Source organism: Castor canadensis, chromosome 4, assembly GCF_047511655.1.
Source record: "Castor canadensis chromosome 4, mCasCan1.hap1v2, whole genome shotgun sequence".
Taxonomy (NCBI): Eukaryota; Metazoa; Chordata; class Mammalia; order Rodentia; family Castoridae; genus Castor; species Castor canadensis.
The window spans coordinates 152,804,591-152,825,519 of record NC_133389.1 but is presented as its reverse complement, the minus strand read 5'-3'; the positions used below and the strand labels follow the sequence as shown (position 1 = coordinate 152,825,519).

General features: G+C 34.2%; 1 protein-coding gene across 10 annotated transcripts in view; it reads right to left on the bottom strand.

Moving 5' to 3' along the window:
* LOC109700892 (calcium-responsive transcription factor) overlaps window positions 1-20,929 on the bottom strand; it is an 83,033-nt gene that overhangs the window by 24,895 nt on the left and 37,209 nt on the right. For 9 of the 10 annotated variants that reach the window (XR_012447342.1, XR_012447341.1, XR_012447343.1 and 6 more), the window contains 6 exons: window positions 20,736-20,898; window positions 19,744-19,807; window positions 16,347-16,477; window positions 15,553-15,922; window positions 13,413-13,590; window positions 11,170-11,198 (listed from right to left, as the gene is read on the bottom strand). Coding sequence is in view for 1 of the 10 variants with exons in the window: in XM_074071446.1 (XP_073927547.1) it covers window positions 13,472-13,590; window positions 15,553-15,922; window positions 16,347-16,477; window positions 19,744-19,807; window positions 20,736-20,898 (847 nt within the window). In the remaining 9 variants the exon portion in view is untranslated. Of the gene's footprint in view, window positions 1-10,396; window positions 13,591-15,552; window positions 15,923-16,346; window positions 16,478-19,743; window positions 19,808-20,735; window positions 20,899-20,929 lie in introns of those variants that run through there. The other variant, XM_074071446.1, reaches the window with a different exon arrangement.

The following is a 20,929-nucleotide window of genomic DNA, read 5'->3' as shown; positions in this document are numbered from 1 at the left end:
ACTTTTCTACTCTTCTAAACATCTCATGCCTTCTCTTTTCTCCTTAACCACCTCCCAAGCACCTAAATTCACTCTGACCTAAGGATATTTCTTCCTATTTCACCAAGAAATCTGAAACAATCAGAAGAGAATTTCCACAGATGCTCACTCATACTCACCCACTGGCACGTTTACCCATGTAATCTGCCCCATCATCTATCTGTACATGAAGTATCCATCCATGCATCCACCTATAGCCTAACCATTTACTTGGGCACTAGATTACTCCCTTTTCTCCTGTTCGAAAACATTTCTTCAGGGCTGGTGGAGTGGCTCAAGTGGTAGAATGCCTGCCTAGCAAGTGTGGGGCCCTGAGGTCAATCTCCAGTATCACCAAAAAGAAGAAGAAAAAGAAAGAAAACATTTCTTCATTGTTCTCTCCCCTCAACACATTTATCATCTCAGTCATTTTTCATTTATGTTGTTTAACATCATTCTAAAACCTTTCATTTAAAAATATTTTCTAAGCATGTGTCAACACTGTGATGTATTAGTGAACAAAAAGGACAAATGTCCCTGCCTCTGAAAGTTTATCATCTGGTAGGGAGACACAGATAAACAAAAAATGTTTTCTCACTCAACACAATGGCCAAAAGTAAGTAATATCATGTCATTTCTCTGTTAAAAACTCAGCAATGGCTTTCTATTTCCCCTCGGAGTATAAGCCAAAGTCTTAATAATGGCTTGTAAGATTTTACATGGTCTGACTTCCTTCTACCTCACTTGTCATTACTCTGTCTCTTGCACATTCCATTCAGCCACAAAAGCTTTCTTGCTGACCTCAAACATAGCAGGCATTCCCAATCTTGCAGTTTCCTTTAACTGAATTGCTCTATATGGGACCTTTCTGGCTAGCACTCTTAGTCCCTTCAAGAGTTTGCTTACATGTACCTTCTCAATGAGGCCACTTTGATTACACTCTATTTAAAATTACAACCCCTTGGCCATGTACAAAGGTTCATGCCTATAATCCTAGCTACTCAGGAGACAGAGATTGGGAGGATCCTGGCTCAAAGCCAGCCCAGGCCGAAAAAAAATAAACTAGCAAGACAGTCATCTCAATCAGTAAATGAGGTGTAGTGTCATGTACCTGTGATCCCAGCTACATGGGAGGCCTTAGGTAGAAGGAACAAGGTCTGAGGCTGACCCAAGCAAGAACACAAGACCCTATCTGAAAAACAACTCAAGCAAAAAAGGGTATGGGTGGCTCAAGTGGTAGAGCAACTGCCTAGCAAGCATGAGGGTCTGAGCTCTGAGTTCAAACCTCAGCACCATCAAAAAAAATCAGTAATATAAAACTGCAGCTCCCTTTACTTCTCTCTTTTTCGGCTTCATTTTTGGTTTCCGTATCACTTATCAACTTAATATACAGGTATATTTTAAGCACATAATTATACACTTATTGTTTATTGTTTGTCTCCCCCTGTTGGAATATAAGCTCTGAAAGGGAAGGAAAAAGTCTTGTTTTATGGAATAAATGAATGTCCACCTTTAAGATTTTAGAGTATCCCATAGAATGTAAATGTTAAAAACCCCTATTTCTTAAAGCAATTATGTATCCAACAGTTAATGGCTGAAAAATTGTCATCCAATTTAATTATGGTAGTCACTCCATTTAGTCATCATACCTATTTTCAGAAACCTGTGAAGCTTTGTTTTTTACCTAGATTTCAGGAAGGTTTTTTAATTCAATGGATTCCACTGATAAATTATTCAGATTAGACTTTTAACTCAACATACACTAAGAAAAATGGAAAAATTTTAGCCTAAGCATCTAGAATTTTTACCATTTAACTAATTTTACCTTTCTAATCTTTTCCCCAGCTTCCTTAATTAAATTCTAAGTTCTCACCAAAATGAACTTATGAGTACTGACAAACGTACCATATAATCCCTTTACTTTGGTATTTTAATCTTGAGTCAATATCCTATCATGGATGAGAGGTTCAACTCAAATATCACCTGATTTTCTAGACTTCAGCAAAATGAATGTGGACAGACTTTGTTAGGAATATGAATTTATCACTTAATAGCTATGCAACAACCTCAGGCAAGTTATTCAATTTCTAACTTTCAGTTCTCCCATTTGTAGGAGACCTAATTAGTGATATACATAATGTTCAATGAACTCTTTCACTCTTCCTAAAAGACAATTTTGCCTGATGTGGTAGTGTGCCCAGTTTTAAAAAGAACATCCCTTGTAGCTAGGGTAATTATATAATAGTTCTAACCAGTTAGATACAAGTAGAAGTTCCTAATAGATAATCCTGGAAAGATGTTTAAGAGAGAGCTGACTCACCAACCCAGGTGTTTTGCCCCTTCCATTCTTCCTGTATGAATTCTGATCAATGACGGCGGTGGAGCAATCATCATGGAAAAAGGCAACAAGTGTATAGATGATGTAGATTAGAGATAATTATATGAAAAGATGAAAGGAGCCAATGCTCTTGATGGTAACATGAAGCCACTATACTAGCCCTGGTCAGATTGGGTTTGGATTTTTTTTTTTTTTTTGATGGTGCTGGGGTTTGAACTCAGGACCTTGTGCTTGCTAGGCAGTCACTCTACTTCTTGAGCCATGCCTCCAGTCCGGGGTTTGGATTTTGTCTCAGATATAAAAATAAGAACTTGGCTAGGCACAGTAATTCAAGCCTGTAATCCTAGTTATGTGGGAGGCAGAAATCAGGATAACCAGAATTCAAGACCAAACAGGGCAAAAATAAAAAATAAAAATTCGCCAGATGCCATAGCAACCAATAAAAAGCTGGGCATGGTGGCATGAACCTGTCATCCTAGCTAAATGGGGAAGCAAAAATAGGAAGATGGTAGTTGAGGCAGCCCAGGCATAAGGCCAGACCCTATTTCAAAACTAACCAATGCACCTTTTCAACAAATGGTGCTGGGAAAACTATCTACATGCAGAAGATTGAAATTAGATCCCAATCTCACACCCTGTTCAAAAACCCATTTTAAATGGGCCACAAATCTTAATATGAGATCTAAAATATTGAAACTACTACAGAAAAAAATAGGGGAAACTCTGGAAGATATAGGCAGATGTAATTATTTTTTGAACAAGACTCCAATTGCCTAGGAAGTAAGAACAAGAATTAATGGGACTGCAACAAATTAGAAGTTTCTGCACATCAAAAGAAAGAATTACCAAAATCAAGAGACAACCCACAGAATGGGAGAAAATCTTCACTAGCTACTCAACAGATAAGGGATTAATATCCAGAATATACAAAGAGCTCAAAAAAGAAAAAACCTTAAGAACAAATAATCCAATTAATAAACAGGCAAATGAATAAATAGTTCACAGAAGTAGAAGTACAAATGATTAATAAATACGAGTCAATGTTTAACATCCTTAGCTATCAAGGAAATGCAATCAAAATTACACCAAGATTTTATCTCATTCCAGTCAGACTGACAATCATCAAGAAAACAAAAAACAAATGCTTGTAAGGATGGGGTAGGGAGAACCCTTACATACTATTGTGGGAATATAAACTAGTCCAACCACTATAGAAGTCAGTATGGAGGTTCCTCAAAAATACTAAAAATAAACGTATCTTATGACCCTACCATACCACTCTTAGGCATATATTCAAAGGTGTATAAATCAATATACGAGAGATACCTACATACCAATATTTACTTCAACTCTCTTCACAATAGTCAAAATGTGGAAACAGCTGAGGTAACAAATAATTCATGAATGGATAAAGAAAATATTATAAACATACATATGCATATCATGGGAGTACTGCTCAGCCATAAAGAAAAAAAAATTATGTCATTTGCAAGAAAATGGGTAGAAATGGAGATCATCATGCTGAGCGAGATAATCTAATCTCAAAAGGCCAAATATTGCTTTTCTTGCTCATTTGTGGAGCCTAGTCTCAAAATGGTAAAAATAATGGAATTTGAATTCCATTACGAACGGGGACTAGACATATACATATGGGAGGAATCAACAGGAGTGGGCGAAGAAAGGAAAGGATAATGAGGGTGAACAGGGTGGAAGTGTGCTGCATATGAAGACAGCACAATGAAATCCACTAAACGCTGTTTGAAAAAGGAGGGGAGGAGGAAGACGAGGAATGGAAATATAATGGAGGGCTGAACTTGTTCAAGGTTCACTTTAGGCATGTATGGAATTGTCACAATGAAATCCCCTCATACTACTAATATATAATTCAAAAACAAAATTAAAAATTAAAAAGATAACCAATGCAAAAAGGGACAGTGGAGTGGTTTAAGTGACAGAGCAGCTGCTTAGCAAATGAGAGATCCTGAATTCAGCTTCCAGTACTGCTTAAAAAAAAAAAAAAAAAAGGCCTCTCAATTTGGGTAGGCTACCATAATAATGGTCTGTTGCAAGCAGCCAAAGGTACTCTCTAGAAGATATAATACCATGAACATGAGTAAAAATACTTTTTGGGGTATTAAAATTCATCATTAACAAAACTTACTGAAGTGCTCAGCAGAATGCTTCTCATTCTTCTTTATCTGTGCAACTATGTGAGATATAAAAGTTTAATAACTTGGAGATTCTTTGGACTCATATTTATCAAGCATAAACTGCACAGAATTAGAAAGAGATTATGAAACTAATAGAAGTAGACTGTATAAAGTTTCTGAAGGAGAAATCTCTAGGCGAGGTTATTTTCTGGCTAATCAAGGTTAATTCTTTTCCTTTTCATTTTAATTCATATTTGGGAGGTGTAGGAAAATGAAAACTTAAGTCATGGAGTCTGAATGACATTTTTTGAGAATAATATAAATTTCTTTCTAAACTATTAACTTCTCACTTCTAAAATTTTGCTGTTAAAAAAAGTGAAGCAGAATAAAGAAGAATGAAATTATGCTGTTTGAAGGAAAATGGGTGGAAATAGAGAAGATCATTTTGCTAAGAGAAATAAACCAGGCTGAGAAAGACAGTATGTTCCTTCTCATATGCAGAATCTAGACCAGAAAAAAAAAAGACTGTTTGGGAAAGGAGAGGGTGATGTATGTGTGTGTGTGGTGTATGCGTGTGGGGTAATAATGATCAAATAGTTTATGTGCACATATGAAAACAGAATAATGAAACCTATTAAAATTGTTTTAAAAGGGGGAGAAGGAAGATAAGAAAGAGTAATAGGGAAAATTGGATCAAAGTATGAAAATATCACAAGGAAACCCCTTTGTTCAATTAATATACACTAAATTTTAAAAAGTGAAGGCAAAATAAAGACTTTTAACCAGGTATGACAATGGATGCCATAATTCCAGCTACTTGGGAGGCAGAGGCAGGAGGATTACAAGTTTGAGGCCAGCCAAAAAAATTAGCAAGACCCTATCTCAAAAACAAAATAGGGCTGGAGGTGTGGCTCAAGTGGTACAGTGTCTGCCTTGCAAGCACAAGCACGAAGCCCTGAGTTCAAACCCCAGCACCATCAAAAAACAAAACAAAACAAAACAAAACAAAATGGCTGGAGACATGATGGGTAGAATGCTGGCCTAGCATGTGCAAGGCCTTGGGCTCAATGCCCATACTGAACAATAAATAAATAAATAAATGTAATTTTAAAAAAATGAAGACTTTTAAAGACATGGTAACTCTGAAAGAATGCATAAGCAACAGAATTAACCTACCAAAGAAAATGTTAAAGGAAGTCTTTAAGCAAAAGGAAAAAATGACAAGACAGAAATACAGATCTACATGAAGAATATGAGAAATACCAGGTACAAGGTAAATACATTTTTAAAAAATTGTTTAAATCTCTTTATAATTGACTAACCCATAAATAATATCAATGTATTGTGAGGCTTATAAGAGATGCAGAAATAAAATGTAATGGTAACAATAGCATGAAAGTAAGAAAGTCAAAATGGAAGATAAAAAGGGATAAATGGAAGGTAAAAATGGAAAAATAGTAAGATTCTTATACTGTTTGTGCAATGGTGTAAAGTTCCTAAAGTATACTTGGGAAGTTAGCAATATATACTACAGACAGTTAAGCACTAAAATAACAAAGAATAATTGCTAATAAATTAACAAATCAGACAAAACAGAAACATAAAATAGCTTAATTACTAAAATAAGGTAGATAAAGAAGAGAAATGATAAAGAGACAATAAATAGCAAGAAAGACAGTAAATTTAAACCCAAAACATATCAATAATAACACTAAATAAAATTGGAACTCAATTATATATAGTTGAAAAATAAAGTATCCTGATGAATAACCATGATTTATTACAGGGATCAAGGAAGCAAGGTTGTTTTATCCTCTGAAATTGAATTAAAGGGGGCAGGGGGCAGCGGGAGAGAAGTGGCCTAAACAATGTATGCACATGTGAATAAATGAATAAAAAAATTACAAAAAATAAACATTAGTAAAAAAAAAAAAAGAAAGAAAGAAATTGAATCAAAATAGCTTACTATATTAAGAGATAGATACTACATGACCATTCAACATACACAGAAACAGGACTTGACAAAATGAAACATTCATCCTAATAAAAACTTTCAGAAAACCAAAAATAGAAGGAATCGTCCTCAGTTAGTAAAAGACATATGAAAAGCTATTAACATCATATTAATTATGAATGACTAAATGTTTTTCCCCTAAGAACAGAAACAATACAAGGGGTCTACTCTCAACACTCCTAATCAAAATTGCATTTTAGTTCTTAGCCAGTGTAATAATTGAGAGAAAGCAATAAAAGGCATCCAGACTGGAAAGGAAGATGAAATATAATGACTGTTTATATAGAAAATTTGTTAGCATCTTCAAGAAAATATTAGAACCAATAACTGAATTTAACAAAGTTTTAAAATATAAGATTAATATTCAAAATCAATTGTATTTTTATATTCTAAAGCAATAATCAGAAACTTAAATAGAAATAATACTATTTATAAATTCTTGGGAGTAAACTGAGAAAGTATACATGAGGTCAATTTGTACACAAAACTATAAAACAATGCAGAGAAAACTGAAAGAATCAGCCAGGCATGGTGGTATATGCCTATAAATTCCAGCACTTGGGAGGGAGAGACAGGAAGATCTCAAGTCTGAGGTCAGTCTAGATTACATAGAAAGTTTCAGGACAGCCTGGGCTACATGGGACCCTGTCTCAAAACAAAACAAACAAAATTTAACAAAAACCAATAGTTAGGATTCCAGTTGCCCCCAAATCTGTCTATCTATCTTACATAGTCTCCACCGTCATGCTTATTTTTTAAAGGAAATTGGCAATGTGATTCTGAATATTTCATGGAAATACAACGGAGTTAGAATACCCACACAAAAAAAAGTTGAAAAAGAAGAAGGTTTGAGTACTTATACTGCCTGACTTCACAAAGATTCATTAAACCTATAGTAATCAAGACAACATGGTACTAGCATCGAGGTCTCAATTGTTGATATCACAATGGTTCTTTGCTATTGGGGCTATCCTAAGCATTGTAGGATGTCCAACAGCTTATCTGGCTCTATCTACCAGAAACCAGTAACATTTCCCTAGTTGTAACAACTAAATCTGTCTCCAGGCTTTGTCAAATGTCCTCTAGAGGCAAAACTGCCCAGTTTCAGAACTGAAACAGACTAGATCAATGGAAGAAAAGTCTAGAAAATGACCCATATATTAATACTTATCAAAAGTACAAATGCAATTCAGTGGATAAAGTATAATCTTTTCAAGACTTGTGCTGGAACAAATGGATTGTCACATGTAAAAAACAAAATAAAACAAATTTCAGTGTATACCTGGTAGTATGTATGCAAAAATTAACTGAAATATGGATTATAGAGCCAGGTATAGTGGAAAATGCTCCCAGCTACTCTTGAGGCTGAGGCAGGAGGACTCCATGAGTACAACTGCTTCAGGGTCAGCACTGGCAACATAATGAGGTCCTGACTTTAAAAATAAAATGGATCATAACTAACCAATGTACAATGTAACACTATATAGAATTGTCACAATGAATCTCCACTGTACAAGTATATTCTTAAAAAACGGAAAAAATTTTAAAGAAAAAAAAATAAATTTGATGAAGTAAAAAAAAAGGACTTAAAATTTCTAGAGTATGGATTTATAGTAGTTCACCCTTTATCTGTGTTTTTGCTTTTCATGATCATCAGTTCAACAAGATATGAAAATACACAATGAAAAATTCTAGAAATAAACAATCCACACATTTAAAAATAAATTTTAAACATAAATATAAAATCTAAGGTTATAAAACTTTAGATGAAAACATAGAAAATAAGATTTGTGGCTGTGAGTCACAAAGCAATATGATCTTAGATATAACAGGAAAGCATAACCCATAAAGGAAAAAAAGGTAAATTGGACTTAGTCACAAATTAAGAGCTTTGCCCTATGATAGATGCTATTAAGAGAGTGAAAATATTTGTAAATGACACTTAATAATGAGCTAATATCTACAATGTATTTTTTAACTCTCAAAATTCAATAAGAAAAATAATTCAACTTAAAAATGGGTGACAATTCACTAAAGGAACATGCAATGATACTGATGGTAAATACAACAAAAAAGATGCTGAACAGTGTTAGCCACTAGAGAAATGGGAATTAAAACCACAAAGGATACTACTACATACCTATTAGAATCTCTAAAATCTAAAAAAGACTGTCCATAAAAGCACTAGCTAGGATATAGAAAATTCTTAATACACCTGTGGTAGGAATATAAAAATCACATAACTACTTTGGAAAAACATTTTGTAGTTTGTTTTTCTTTTCTCTTTTTTTTTTTTTTGTGGTACTGAGAATTTAATTCAGGACCTCATGCTTGCTAGGCAAGTGCTCTACCACTTGAGCCACACCCAATTTCTTAATTATTACTGAGGAATTTTTTTATTTTTTGGGGGAGGGGCAGGCCTGGGGTTGAACTCGTGGTTCTGTGCTTGAGCCAGGCCTTCTAGCCCCTTTATTTGGCAATTTCTTTAAAAGTTTAAATGTATACCTATTGTATGATCAGGCCATTCTGATAGAAGGTATTTAACCCAAGAGAAATGAAAGCATAAGTACATTCAAAGACTTGTATACAAATATTCACAGCAGCATTATTTGTAATAGGCTAGAACTATAAAAAGCCCAAATGTCCATTATCACATGAACAACTTATAGTATAGTCATACAATGCAATATTATGTAGCAATAAAGTAGTATGTAGCATATTCATATATGCTACAAGATATATGAATCACAAAATAACCATGCTTAGGGGGTAAAGCCAGATTTTAAAAAAGTTTCATGCTATACAATTTCATTTATAGCAAACTGATCTCTAGTGACAGAAAGCAGATCAGTTAGCATGGGGATGGTGTAATGGAGGTCCAGGGATAGTGGGGATGGACTGCCAAAGAGTACTAGGCAACTTTGGGGGGTGACGGATATGTTCTTTACCTTGATTATGGTGATGGTATACATATGTCAAAACTTACCAAATTTCAATTATGTCCAATTTATCATATATCAATTATACCTCAATAAAGACATGTAAAAATAAAAACTCTCCTGGTATATGATTCCCACTCTGTCCTCTGGTTTTATAATTCTTGTAACCATTTCACATTCTGAAGGGTTTTTCATATTAACACACAGCTATTTGTTTTTCTTAGGAATCCCTTTAACTTCCACTAACAAGTTTTTTTAAAGTTTCATTTATTTCTTAAGTTTTAAGAATCCAGTCAGCAATGAATACTTTTATTATTTAACAATAGACTTCATAGCTAACATAATCAAAAGCATACTAAGGCTCTGTTCATATGATTGAGATAATTAAATGATAAAATAAAATGAAAAAGATAATTAAGTAGAATTATAGCTGCTTAGACATCAGAAAGGTATCCGAAGCCTTAATTAACTGGTGGGCCAATTCTGCCCCACTCCTGCATAGAGTAGGATTTTCTATGGTCCTAAAAAACAGGCACAGTATAAGAAAGCAAAAACTAACCAACCAAACAACAACAACAACAAAAAAAAAAACCCAAAGAGGGCAAAATATTAACGATCCCTTCTCTTTTAATCACATCTTCTGCCACCACTTCGAATACATAAAGCTGCACTTGAAGATGTCATGGTGCCAAAATGTGAGTGAAAAGTTATTTATATTTGTCATACACATTGCTTTAAAATGTTGATGATTGTCCGGATTGCAGAATACTAAATGCAAAGGTATCCCCAAATGTAATGTTAACTATAGTTATACTTAAAAACCTTCAGGATTCAAACTTTCTCAGGTGTTAATAAGATGTTTATTCAGCATCTTATTTAAAATGAACAAAATTTCCAATATCTCCAGGAAAAGTATATTTTAAAAAACAAAAACAAGTGTTAAAAAAAGACAGGATTTTTAATGAAAAAAATTACATTATAACAAGGACACTATACATTAAATTACAATATATTCGCACATTTTAATCTCTTTTAAAACCTGGTACAAAGTAAGTAACATCTTATACCCACATGATTAAGTATTTTGACAGGATAAAAAGAAGATGAAACACAAGCTGGTGGGCCTCAAAATTAGAAACTCTAGATCTCAAAACTTATGTTTCCTATCACTTGATGTTTAGGAAATATTTACCTTGCATAAGATTTTAAACTTTTTTTTTAAGTATACCAACTGTTTACACAGAAAATTGCCATTGAGGAGAAGTCCACCATGACTGTGTTTATTTTTAATTCACTAAAGTATATATAAAGTTCACTTGGAAATTTGGAACATGAAAGCTACAATGAAGAAACAAGCTGAGCTGTAATTTTGAATTTCTAACTGCTTATTTTGAATGTACAACTCATTACTGCAGATATTACACATTGTAATACATGACACAAAGGAACATATGTCAAACTTTGCTGTAGAGTTGCTAGGAGAATGCCAAATACAGATAATGAAACTGTTGTGCACTTGTATGTAAGACCTCATCCATTTAAAAGTAATTAAACATTTTAAATATGTAAACATGGTTTTCAAAAATGATGCTAAGCACCTTTAAACACAATACTGATAGGTTGTGACTAAACATGCATTTAAAGGACAAATGAATTTTTAAAAACTCATTTAGAAACCATTTTTAAAGAGCTACTCATTGAAATACTTACATGAAAACATTGATAGTTCCAGTTTCTACCTAAAAACCAAAAGAGTATATAATTAGGGATTAAAACCTTCCTTCATGTTCTTGGTTTTTTTGTAGGGTTTTCTGTTTTTGTTTGTGGGAACTATGCACTATAATTTTTGTCTTCATGATTAAAAAAAAAAGTAACAGAAGAGACATTCATCCAGAATGAAGTAAGAGAAATACATTTTAACTTTTTCTTTTCTTTTCTTGTGGTGCTGGGCCTTGCACATGCTAGGCAAGTGCTCTACCTCTGCGCTACAGTCCCAATGCCTGTTTTGTTTTTGATCAAGTATCAAAGTCTGAATCCTCTCACATCTTTCATCCTTACAGGTAACTAACTGGCTAGAGTTTGTATCTTAATAAGCATTTCTCCTTAGCAACTCAACATCAAACATGAAAGGAATGTCTCCAAAAGAATTTAGTTCAACTGGTAAAATATTTAATAATAAACCTTTTCATTATTGAAAGGTGAACACTGATTACTTAAAATCTTGGAAAAAGTTTCCAGAAAAAGGAGAAATAACAGATGAAAAGAATATTACCTACAGTGCAACTCTAAAGTATAAATTAATTGGGACTTACTCTTTTTAAGTACACACACAGAGTAAGAGAAATCTGGTATTGAGGTAACTAAAAGTTGTGTTTATCTTAGTATAACATAATCAAATTTAGCAGCTGCCTCTATAAATGGTGACATCAAATATTTTCAATTAGTAGGAAAAGAAAAAGCAATTCTTATTAAAAAAATCATATATATAACTAAATAATAACTGTATTAAATAAGATATAGATAATAAACTTTATACTGTATAGTATATAAATCTAAAGAGCAAGTGATTTTTAGAATTCCACTTATGTCTAATGTAACAGTGCTTTATATTTAGATACATATTATAAACCTGAAACAAACTGAATTAAATACAGGAGACTGGACTTAAAAAAGCCAAAAGTGACTGATACCCATGTAAAGTAGTAAGATAAATTTCATATTATATTTTACATGTTTTGAATATTAAACATTAATATCCGTCTGAAATCTGTATTTTTAAAAAATACAATTTTAAGTATATCCACAGTCTCTGGAAAAACAAAAGCCTTTAAGTTGATTTTTTTTTGAGACTGTGTCTCGAACTCATGATCCTTCTGCTTCAGTCTCCAGAGTGCTAGAATTACAGGCAGGGACCAGTAGGTCTTGCTAGGTTGATTTCTTGACAGTTACATTTAACATTTCTAGTTTGCCAATCTTCCAGAAAACAGAAGCTTGTAACAAATATACTTATTAATAATTATTTGATATTTGAATACCATTACTGAACAAGAAAATATCAGATTAAAGCTTTAAATATGAATTAAATTTTAAACTATATATACTTACCTTGAAAGCCTAATGCTATTTATTCAATAAGAACTATAAAAAATGTAAATATAACTCAAATTCCTTTTTAACCAGAACTGAATCTTCCAACAAAAAGGTAAAAAAAAATCTATCATCAAAAAGTTCCCCAAATTATCTGTAAACAATAGGGAATTCTATTATTCTTCTCAAATTCTGTTTGTCTTCTACCCATAAATAGATAGGGTTTTACCTCCAATATAGTATAAGCCCATGCAATACATACTGATTTCTGTTCCTTATCTGATTAACTAAAGTTAAAACTCTCAGTACTTACCAAGACACTTAAATTTCTATCAGATGGCTATTAGCATGCCACTGGTTTGTATTTTAAAGTACTAAAATTAAAAGGAAAGAGGCTAAAATTCAACTGCACAGTTTCCACAGATGTGATTGCTGGTCTTTGTGTTAACACATAAAATCTGTTGCTTTATCTTTTCAAATCAGACAGACTGAATCTGTCTAATTAAAAATTTCTTCACAACTTTAAAATTCATGACATGCAATACCCAAATAAACATACACTTATACACTCTTTTTGTTGTTGTCTTGTAAGAACCAAAATTGGAGATTTCCTATTTCCAGGGAAGGGATAGTTATTTGTGTTTCCCCTAAATTACTGTGGATAAGTTCAGGTGATCTTTTGAAATACTGACCTTATTAGATAATCAAAAAGATATGAGAATTATACAAAATAAGAAGAGTAAAATATCTCTTAAGGAAGGTAAAAATATGGAATTGGCAACAAATATACCAGTTGTAAGTCAAAGCCTCTCATCAAGCCAGTCTTCAGTCCAGTTATCACAATGCCATGCTTTGACAATATTCACCTTCTTTTCTTAGACATCAGAAGTCACCAGAGTTGTAAATTCTGAAAAGCTTCAAAAATTTATGTAGCAGATAATTTCTTAAAGTCCAATTTTTTTTTCACTTCCACAGACAATGTTGGTTCTTTGGGTTCTTGCTTAACTTGGTTCACAGAAATAGTACCTTCCGGACTTTCTTCAACTTTAAAACCAAACACAAAAGAAAAATCCAAAAGATTAATATCATTTATGATAACAGAGTTCACAATTATATGAACTTAGAAACCAAAGAAACAGTTTAGCTTTGGAAAAAGAAGCTGTAATTAAGAAAAATGGTGTATTTGAAAATGCAGTGCACATCTTAAACAACTCTGACATCTGTGTGAGCTAATGTGTTTGCTTATCTGAAACACTTCAGAATGCAGTTACTATTCTGATTTCAAAGTACTTATGACCTTAATCTAAAGGTAGCATACCAGCAGTAAGTACTATTGTTAAGTGGTAAATGGAATGGCTAACATCAAATCTTCATCTCTCATAAAGGAGAACGATGGACAGGGTGAGTTCAACTATGATATATTGTAAGAACTTTTGTAAATGTCACAGTGTATCCCCAGTACAACAATAATCTGACTAAGAAATCCAGCGGGGGCTGGGGGGCTTGGGGGGAGGAATCTTCATCTATCTGAAGAGTATTTGTTGCTAGTAAGAGACAGAGGTTAAGGTAACTATATTTGCTTTGAGAAGTGTGCTGAACACACTTAATATTTGTCACATATTAGTATCTTAGAGTTTAGCCAGAGTCACAGACAATAAGTAGAGAATAGATTTTAGTAACCCCAAGAACTATCCAGGTAAAATAGTCCCTCAAATTATGATCTAATTAGATAAATCATGCAAATTCGGATGAAAATACAGTCTCCTTTAAAGCAATCTGGATTAGTATTCCCAGGAATACTATGGCCCAACAGAGAGGGAGGAAAACATGGTAGAATTAAAGAAAGCTTTGGAAGGCAAAACTGACCTGGGTTTAATTCCCTCCTCTGTCACTTATTAGATGTGAGCTGCAGACAACTTACTTGAGTTCCCTGAGCCTTGGCTTCCCCAACTCTAGAATGGGGACATTAACAACTTTTTCAGGGAATTTTGGGGATAAATTTACATATTCCTTTTTCATTTCATCTATTAAAGTTACTCAATAAATTATAACTGAAATAGCCCTCTGAATAAATTTTCTTAAAAGTCATACTTCTGAGATGGTGAAATGGCTTAAGTGGTAGAGTGACTGCCTGGCAAGTGTGAGGCCCTGAGTTCAAACCCCAATACTGCCAAAAAAAAAAAGTCATGCTTCCAGTAAATTTAAAATACAGTAACTGTTTCTAATAGAAGCTATTTCACAGTTATTTATTTATTTATTTATTTAGGCTGGGGTTTGAACTCAGGACTTCACGCCTGAATCTCAAGCCCCATGTCTCAGTTTTCTTTACCCAGAATTATGATAATTAAGATGGAGGGAACATATATGTTTTAAAAATAACTTCTGTGATTTTTATACTTCAAAGCAAAATGCATATCTTTTCCTACAAAAAATGCTCAATCCAGAACAATCTGTAAGAAAAGTAAAATCAAGTAGGACTTAATAGAGCTTAATAATAAAGTGAAGATAACAATGTCTTGGACTAACCTCAAGTGCCCAAGTCTTACTGGCTCCCTTCCAATATACATAGAACTCAACATTTAAGTTTGTAACTCAAAATCTTCATTTTAACTTTTACATCTTCCCACTTTATTCCATTACTCTGTGTGTGTGCATACACCAATTTTTCCACCACCCCTTTTCTTATTTTATTTGCTGCTATCATTTTTTTCATGCAATCTAAAAATAACTATCCTGGTTTCAGATCACCATGGATTTTCCATGGAAACATAAGTTATTACTAAATGAATAATTTCAATGGGAGTAAACAGAAATAAAAAGAAGAAAAAATTTAAGTTTAAAAGTTCTTAGATGCATGCTAATGAAATTTCCCTTTGCTCTCTTATAATTTTGCTTGAGTTATATATTATATACTCGATGAGTAAAAATAATAGTTTCTTTTTCTATAGTGTGATACAGTGGTAATAGTTGAAAAAAAAATAAAATCTTAAATTGACTTTAACTTACTAAGAGCTGGGTGGTTGTCTATAATTTGTACTGGAATGGTCTGCATATCTCCCAACAGAATCCTATGAACACTTCTTTCCAGATTCCCTGTATCCTCAACATCTCCAACTTCCACCAGCGGATCCACTGCAACTAGATTTTGATCTGGTCCTGGGAGGTTACACATGGCAGAGGCAATACTATTGTTTTGGGTTAGGCATGTATCTGTTTGAAGGCTATGATTTTGGCCAAGTAGTAGAGAATTATTATTCATTACAGTACTTCCTATTGAATCCAGAAGTCTTGAAGGCCTGGAGGAGGGGTGGTTATTTACTGATATGAGAGTTGGTGATCCATCAGGAGAGGTGAATCTTGGTTGTAATTGCAAACCCTTTTAAACAGAAAAGAGTTATATCAAAATGTTTAGATTTACTATGTATGATATTCTTGTAGGATATATTATTCTTTTGACAAAAAAACTGGAATAAAAAATAAGTGTGTAGTTACTAACAAATATTAAATGAGGATGGAAACAAGAACTAAGAGAAAAATAGTGCAACAAAATTTCACTACATTCATAGCCAACCTCAAACTTTTTCAAAACGTATTGTTTGAATGATCACCTTAAGTCAATACACAAAGGATCATGAAATTAACAATGAAGAAATATTTGATCATACTGTTCTATAAAAAGCCTCTAAAATCTCTAAAAAGTAAGACATGGAAGAAGGTAAAAACACCCAGATTTGGCTTAAGCTAATACAGTATTATAAGCCCACAGGGTACAAATGAGAACTTTTTTCTAGTGTACCTACCTGTAGTTGTGTAAATACTTTGGGCTGAAATGAGGGAAGGGAGGACAGCAAATGAGTTGGCTCTGGAGACAAAGAAGCCCCTGTCTGGCTTGTTCCAACTTTGGTGGTAATTGATTCTCCTGGCAAATTTCCTAAATTATATAAAATGCAAACTATTAAAAGAAAATGATTTTTTGGCTTCTAGATTACTATACTTTATTACAACCCTTTCTATCAGAACTGGTATAGAAAACAAGGCCAACAGTTTGCAAAGGACTTCAAGGAATCAAGAAAAGAAAAGAAAAAAGAGAAGAGAAAAGAGAAGGAAATGAAAGGAAGATAAAGGAAAGAAAAAAAGGAAGAGAAAGGAGGGGAGGGGAGGGGAGGGGAGGGGAGGGGAGGGGAGGGGAGGGGAGGGGAGGGGAGGGGAGAGGAGAGGAGAGGAGAGGAGAGGAGAGGAGAGGAGAGGAGAGGAGAGGAGAGGAGAGGAGAGGAGAGGAGAGGAGAGGAGAGGAGAGGAGGAAGGCACAGGGGAAGGGAAAATCCAAACTATGAGTCATCTAATTCACTATTTCTAGAACCTCACACGTCATCAGAACCTCTAAGGGAACTTTAAAAAATATATAGATTCGTAGGTTCAGCCTGTATTGCTTTTCTTGTAGTGCTGGGGATTAGAACTAGGGCCTTATATATGCAAGGTAAGTGTTCTGCCACTGAGCTATACCCCCAGCCCTCAACCTCCATGAATTTTAATTAGGTAGATGTGGAACAGAATCTAGGAATATCTATGTCTGGAACTCTAATCTATTCTCCTTGCTTTAAAGCTGAACTACACCTAAACTTTTCTAGATGTGTGAAACCTCAAGAGCTTTTCAATTATAAAGACCAAACTCAGTTCATCTTTTGTACCTCTAATACCTAAGACAATGTCTAGCAAGAAGGTCTTCAATAATAACAGCATTGAATTTCTTTCCTTAACTCATTGTGGAATAAATGAATAAAAGTAAAAACTTCTGCTGGGTACCAGTGGCTCACGCCTATAATTCTAGCTACTTGGGAGGCTGAGATCAGGAGGATCAAAGTTCGAGGCCAGTCCAGGCAAATAGTATGCAAGACCCTATCTCCAAAATAACCAGAGCATAATGGACTAGAGGTGTGGCTCAATCTGTAGAGCACCTGCTTTGCAAGCATAAAGCCCTGAGTTCAAGTCCCAGTCAAACCATAAAAGAAGAAAAATTTTGTTTGTAGTTGTCTTTAGATATTTGAGTTCATCTTCCTTCCTCCCTTTTCCTTCCATCCTCTCCTCTCTCCTTCTTCCCTCTTTCCCTCCCTTCTCCCTCCTTCTTTCCTTCCTTCCTTCCCTCCTTCCTTCCTTCTTTTTTGCAGTGTTGGGAGATCTCGAAAATGCTACACAAGTACTCTACACCACTGAGCATATAATTCTTATATGCTACCCCAAATATATTCATCTCTTTAAGTCAATCAAAAATTAATTACCAACAAGTATTTATTGCTTCCATAATATAACTGAGTAATTTTTAAAAATGGTTGTGATTTCAGGATTTACATGCCTACTTTTGTGAATACCTTCACATGCTATAGAACTCAGTTTCTAAACATCGGTTTCCTCATCTATAGAGTCTTTGTGAATACTTCCTAAAAAGATTAAATAGCACTCCTCTAATTCTTGGCTTTTTAATTTTTAACGCCCTTTTAATTCACTCTGGTGCAGAAGCCCACTACTGAGGTGCTATTCTTCCTCTAACAGTACCTCTAGAACACTGTGGACTATTCAACCTCTGAAATCTCAAATTCTTCAGCCCATTCTCTGATCACAACCTCCACTCTTCCAAGAATTGTGTGTAGGTACTTCACTACAATTATTGAGCAACCTCACATGACCTCCAGTCAACTCCTTCCTCAATTTTCTTCAGCTCTTATCAAACTCTTCCTTAAGAAAATTCTTCCCCACCCAGCTTAGAGTCCAACGTCTAAACTTTTAGTCTCTCTCTTACAAGTACCCTAAACACCCCTAACTTTGGTTGTATTCCCCTGGTAAAACCCTAAATAGATGAAAATGGCTTCCTGTGACCACACATACAAAGCTAAAAGCCACTGAAAAAGAAACTACTATTATGGACATCAGTCTGAACTGGACCTTCACCTGTCTCTGGCAATGTTTCACTCTCTTCTGGGAATGTTTCCAAACTTTACTTCCCCCTAAACCCATACCACCCTTCCTAAGACCTTTCCTCATTCTTTTCACTCTTACTTAAAAAGAAAAGAGAAGCTGGGTGCCGATGGCTCATGCCTGTAATCCTAACTACTCAGGAGGATCAGGAGGATCGTGGTTCAAAGCCAGCCTGAGCAAATAGTTTGTGAAACCCCCATCTTGAAAAAACTGTCACAAAAAAGGGCTGGTGGAGTGGCTTGAGGTGTAGGCCTTGAGTTCAAGTCCCAGTACCACAAAAAAAAGAGAAATCAACCGACAGAAATTTCCTCAACTTTTCACCAGCGTCTTTGTCTACCTTTTCAAGTCTCATTATTATCTTAAAATATCTTCCCCCAACCTCAATTTCATATTCCCTTCCTAGAAAATTTTTTCTTTTCAGAAAGGGTTTCCCTATGTAGCCCTAGCTGTCCTTGAACTTGCAGTCTTCCCACATCTGATTCTCAAGTGCCAAGATTACATGCATGTATCATCATGGCAACTTAATAAATAAATTCTTAGCATGTGTTCTACCATTGAAGCCACATCCCCAGGTCTTTTGCTCTTTTAGTTTGTTTTTCAGATAAAAGTCTTATTTTTTTTTCCTGGCCCAGCCTCAGACTGCGATCCTCCTACATACATCTCCCAAGTAGCTGGAATTACAGGTGTGCACTACCATGCCTCGGCTCTTATCTATAAAATTTGACACTGATGGCTTACGCCTATAATCCAAGGTACTAAGGATGCAGAGATCAGGAAGATTGCAGTTGGAAGCCAGCACTGCTTAAACAGTTCAGAGAGACCCTTCCTTGAAAATACCCAACACAAAAGAGGGCTGGTAGAGGACCTCAAGTGGTAGACTGCCTGCCTATCAAGCACAAGACCCTGAGTTCAAACCCCAGTACTACAAAAAAAAAAAAAACTGATTAGATGAAATAGTATCTTAAGTTCTTTCGAGTTTTAACATTGTTTGATTTTATTTATTTATTGGCAGTATTGAGGTTTGAACTCAGGGCCTACACCTCAAACCACTTCACCAGCGCTTTTTTTTGTGATGAATTTTTACAAGATAGGGTATCTATTTGCCTATAGGCTTTGAACCGTGATCCTCCTGGTCTCTGCTTCCTGAGTAGCTAGGATTATAAGCGTGAGCCACTGGTGCCCAGTCATTGGTTGATTTATACTATATGGGAATTCAAGATAACCTACCTTCTGCAAATGTGACAGTCACAGTCTCTCTGAGAATATTCCCACCATCTGTAGTCCACTGAAGCTGAAATAAGAACATTTATTTCAGTAAAAATAATGCAATATATTTAAAAAATTTTAAAACATCAATATTACTATCATATTTTATTGTTATACAATATCTGTAGTTTTTTCTGTAATTCCACTCTTGTTCACATTCTCAAACTATAAAACATCTCACCACCCAAATACAATAGGTTCTTGAATTTAGATTGTAAGAACTTGGATAGGAAATGTAGAGGGCAATGATTAATTCTAACCAAATCTGTTTTATTTCTTGAATTTTGGAGAGTGAGTAATTAGAGTTTGAACAGCAAGAAATAGCAAAAATAGCAAAAATCGAAATATATTCGGTTACCAAATTTGGGTAAACTTTGGCAAATAAAGGATATTGCTACTCAATGTTTATGACATAATCATTACCTGTATTGCAATTAGTAGTTTCTGTGTAATTTTAGTAAAATTTGTCTGAGAAATGCCTAATATGTGGGGGGAGACTAAAATATGAAAGCATGAGGTAAAACTGATATTCTTATATGACACATGGAACCACATACCTTTGCGCATTCAAGTCTAAACTACTTAACCCTGCACATCTATTTTTAAAAGGGGAGGATATACTTAGTATTTACTCAATAAATGATGGCTAAACAAATAAAAAATAATTCTTGTGGAGAAGAAAATGCTGATTTTTAACGTGAAAATTAGTATCTTTTTTATACTCAGATTTGGAAATCCACTATTTCTTCTCCTTGTTAGAGTAATAAAAAATTTTAGTTAAGTCATCATCTGAGAGATCCTAGTATTTACACTGTAAGAATAATATAGCACTATTATATTCATATATTATAGCTATTCAGATGGTCTAATACTAGCCTTCTCTATTAGGCTAAGTATCAATAAAAGGTGAGAAAGAATCTTTAATAAAACAAAGAATTGTGGTTGCAACATACCGTTGCTGGAATAATCTCTGAGTTATACACCGTATCTCCAGTTCTCAAGGATTTCTGTACTTCATGGATATGATTTTTTATGTCATTTACAGTTGGAAAGAAAGATAAATTATGTCTTTCCGGTACCTCATCAGGTTTGAACAGTTCTCTTTCCACAAATTTTCTGTGAAGAATATAAAACAGAATAAAAATAC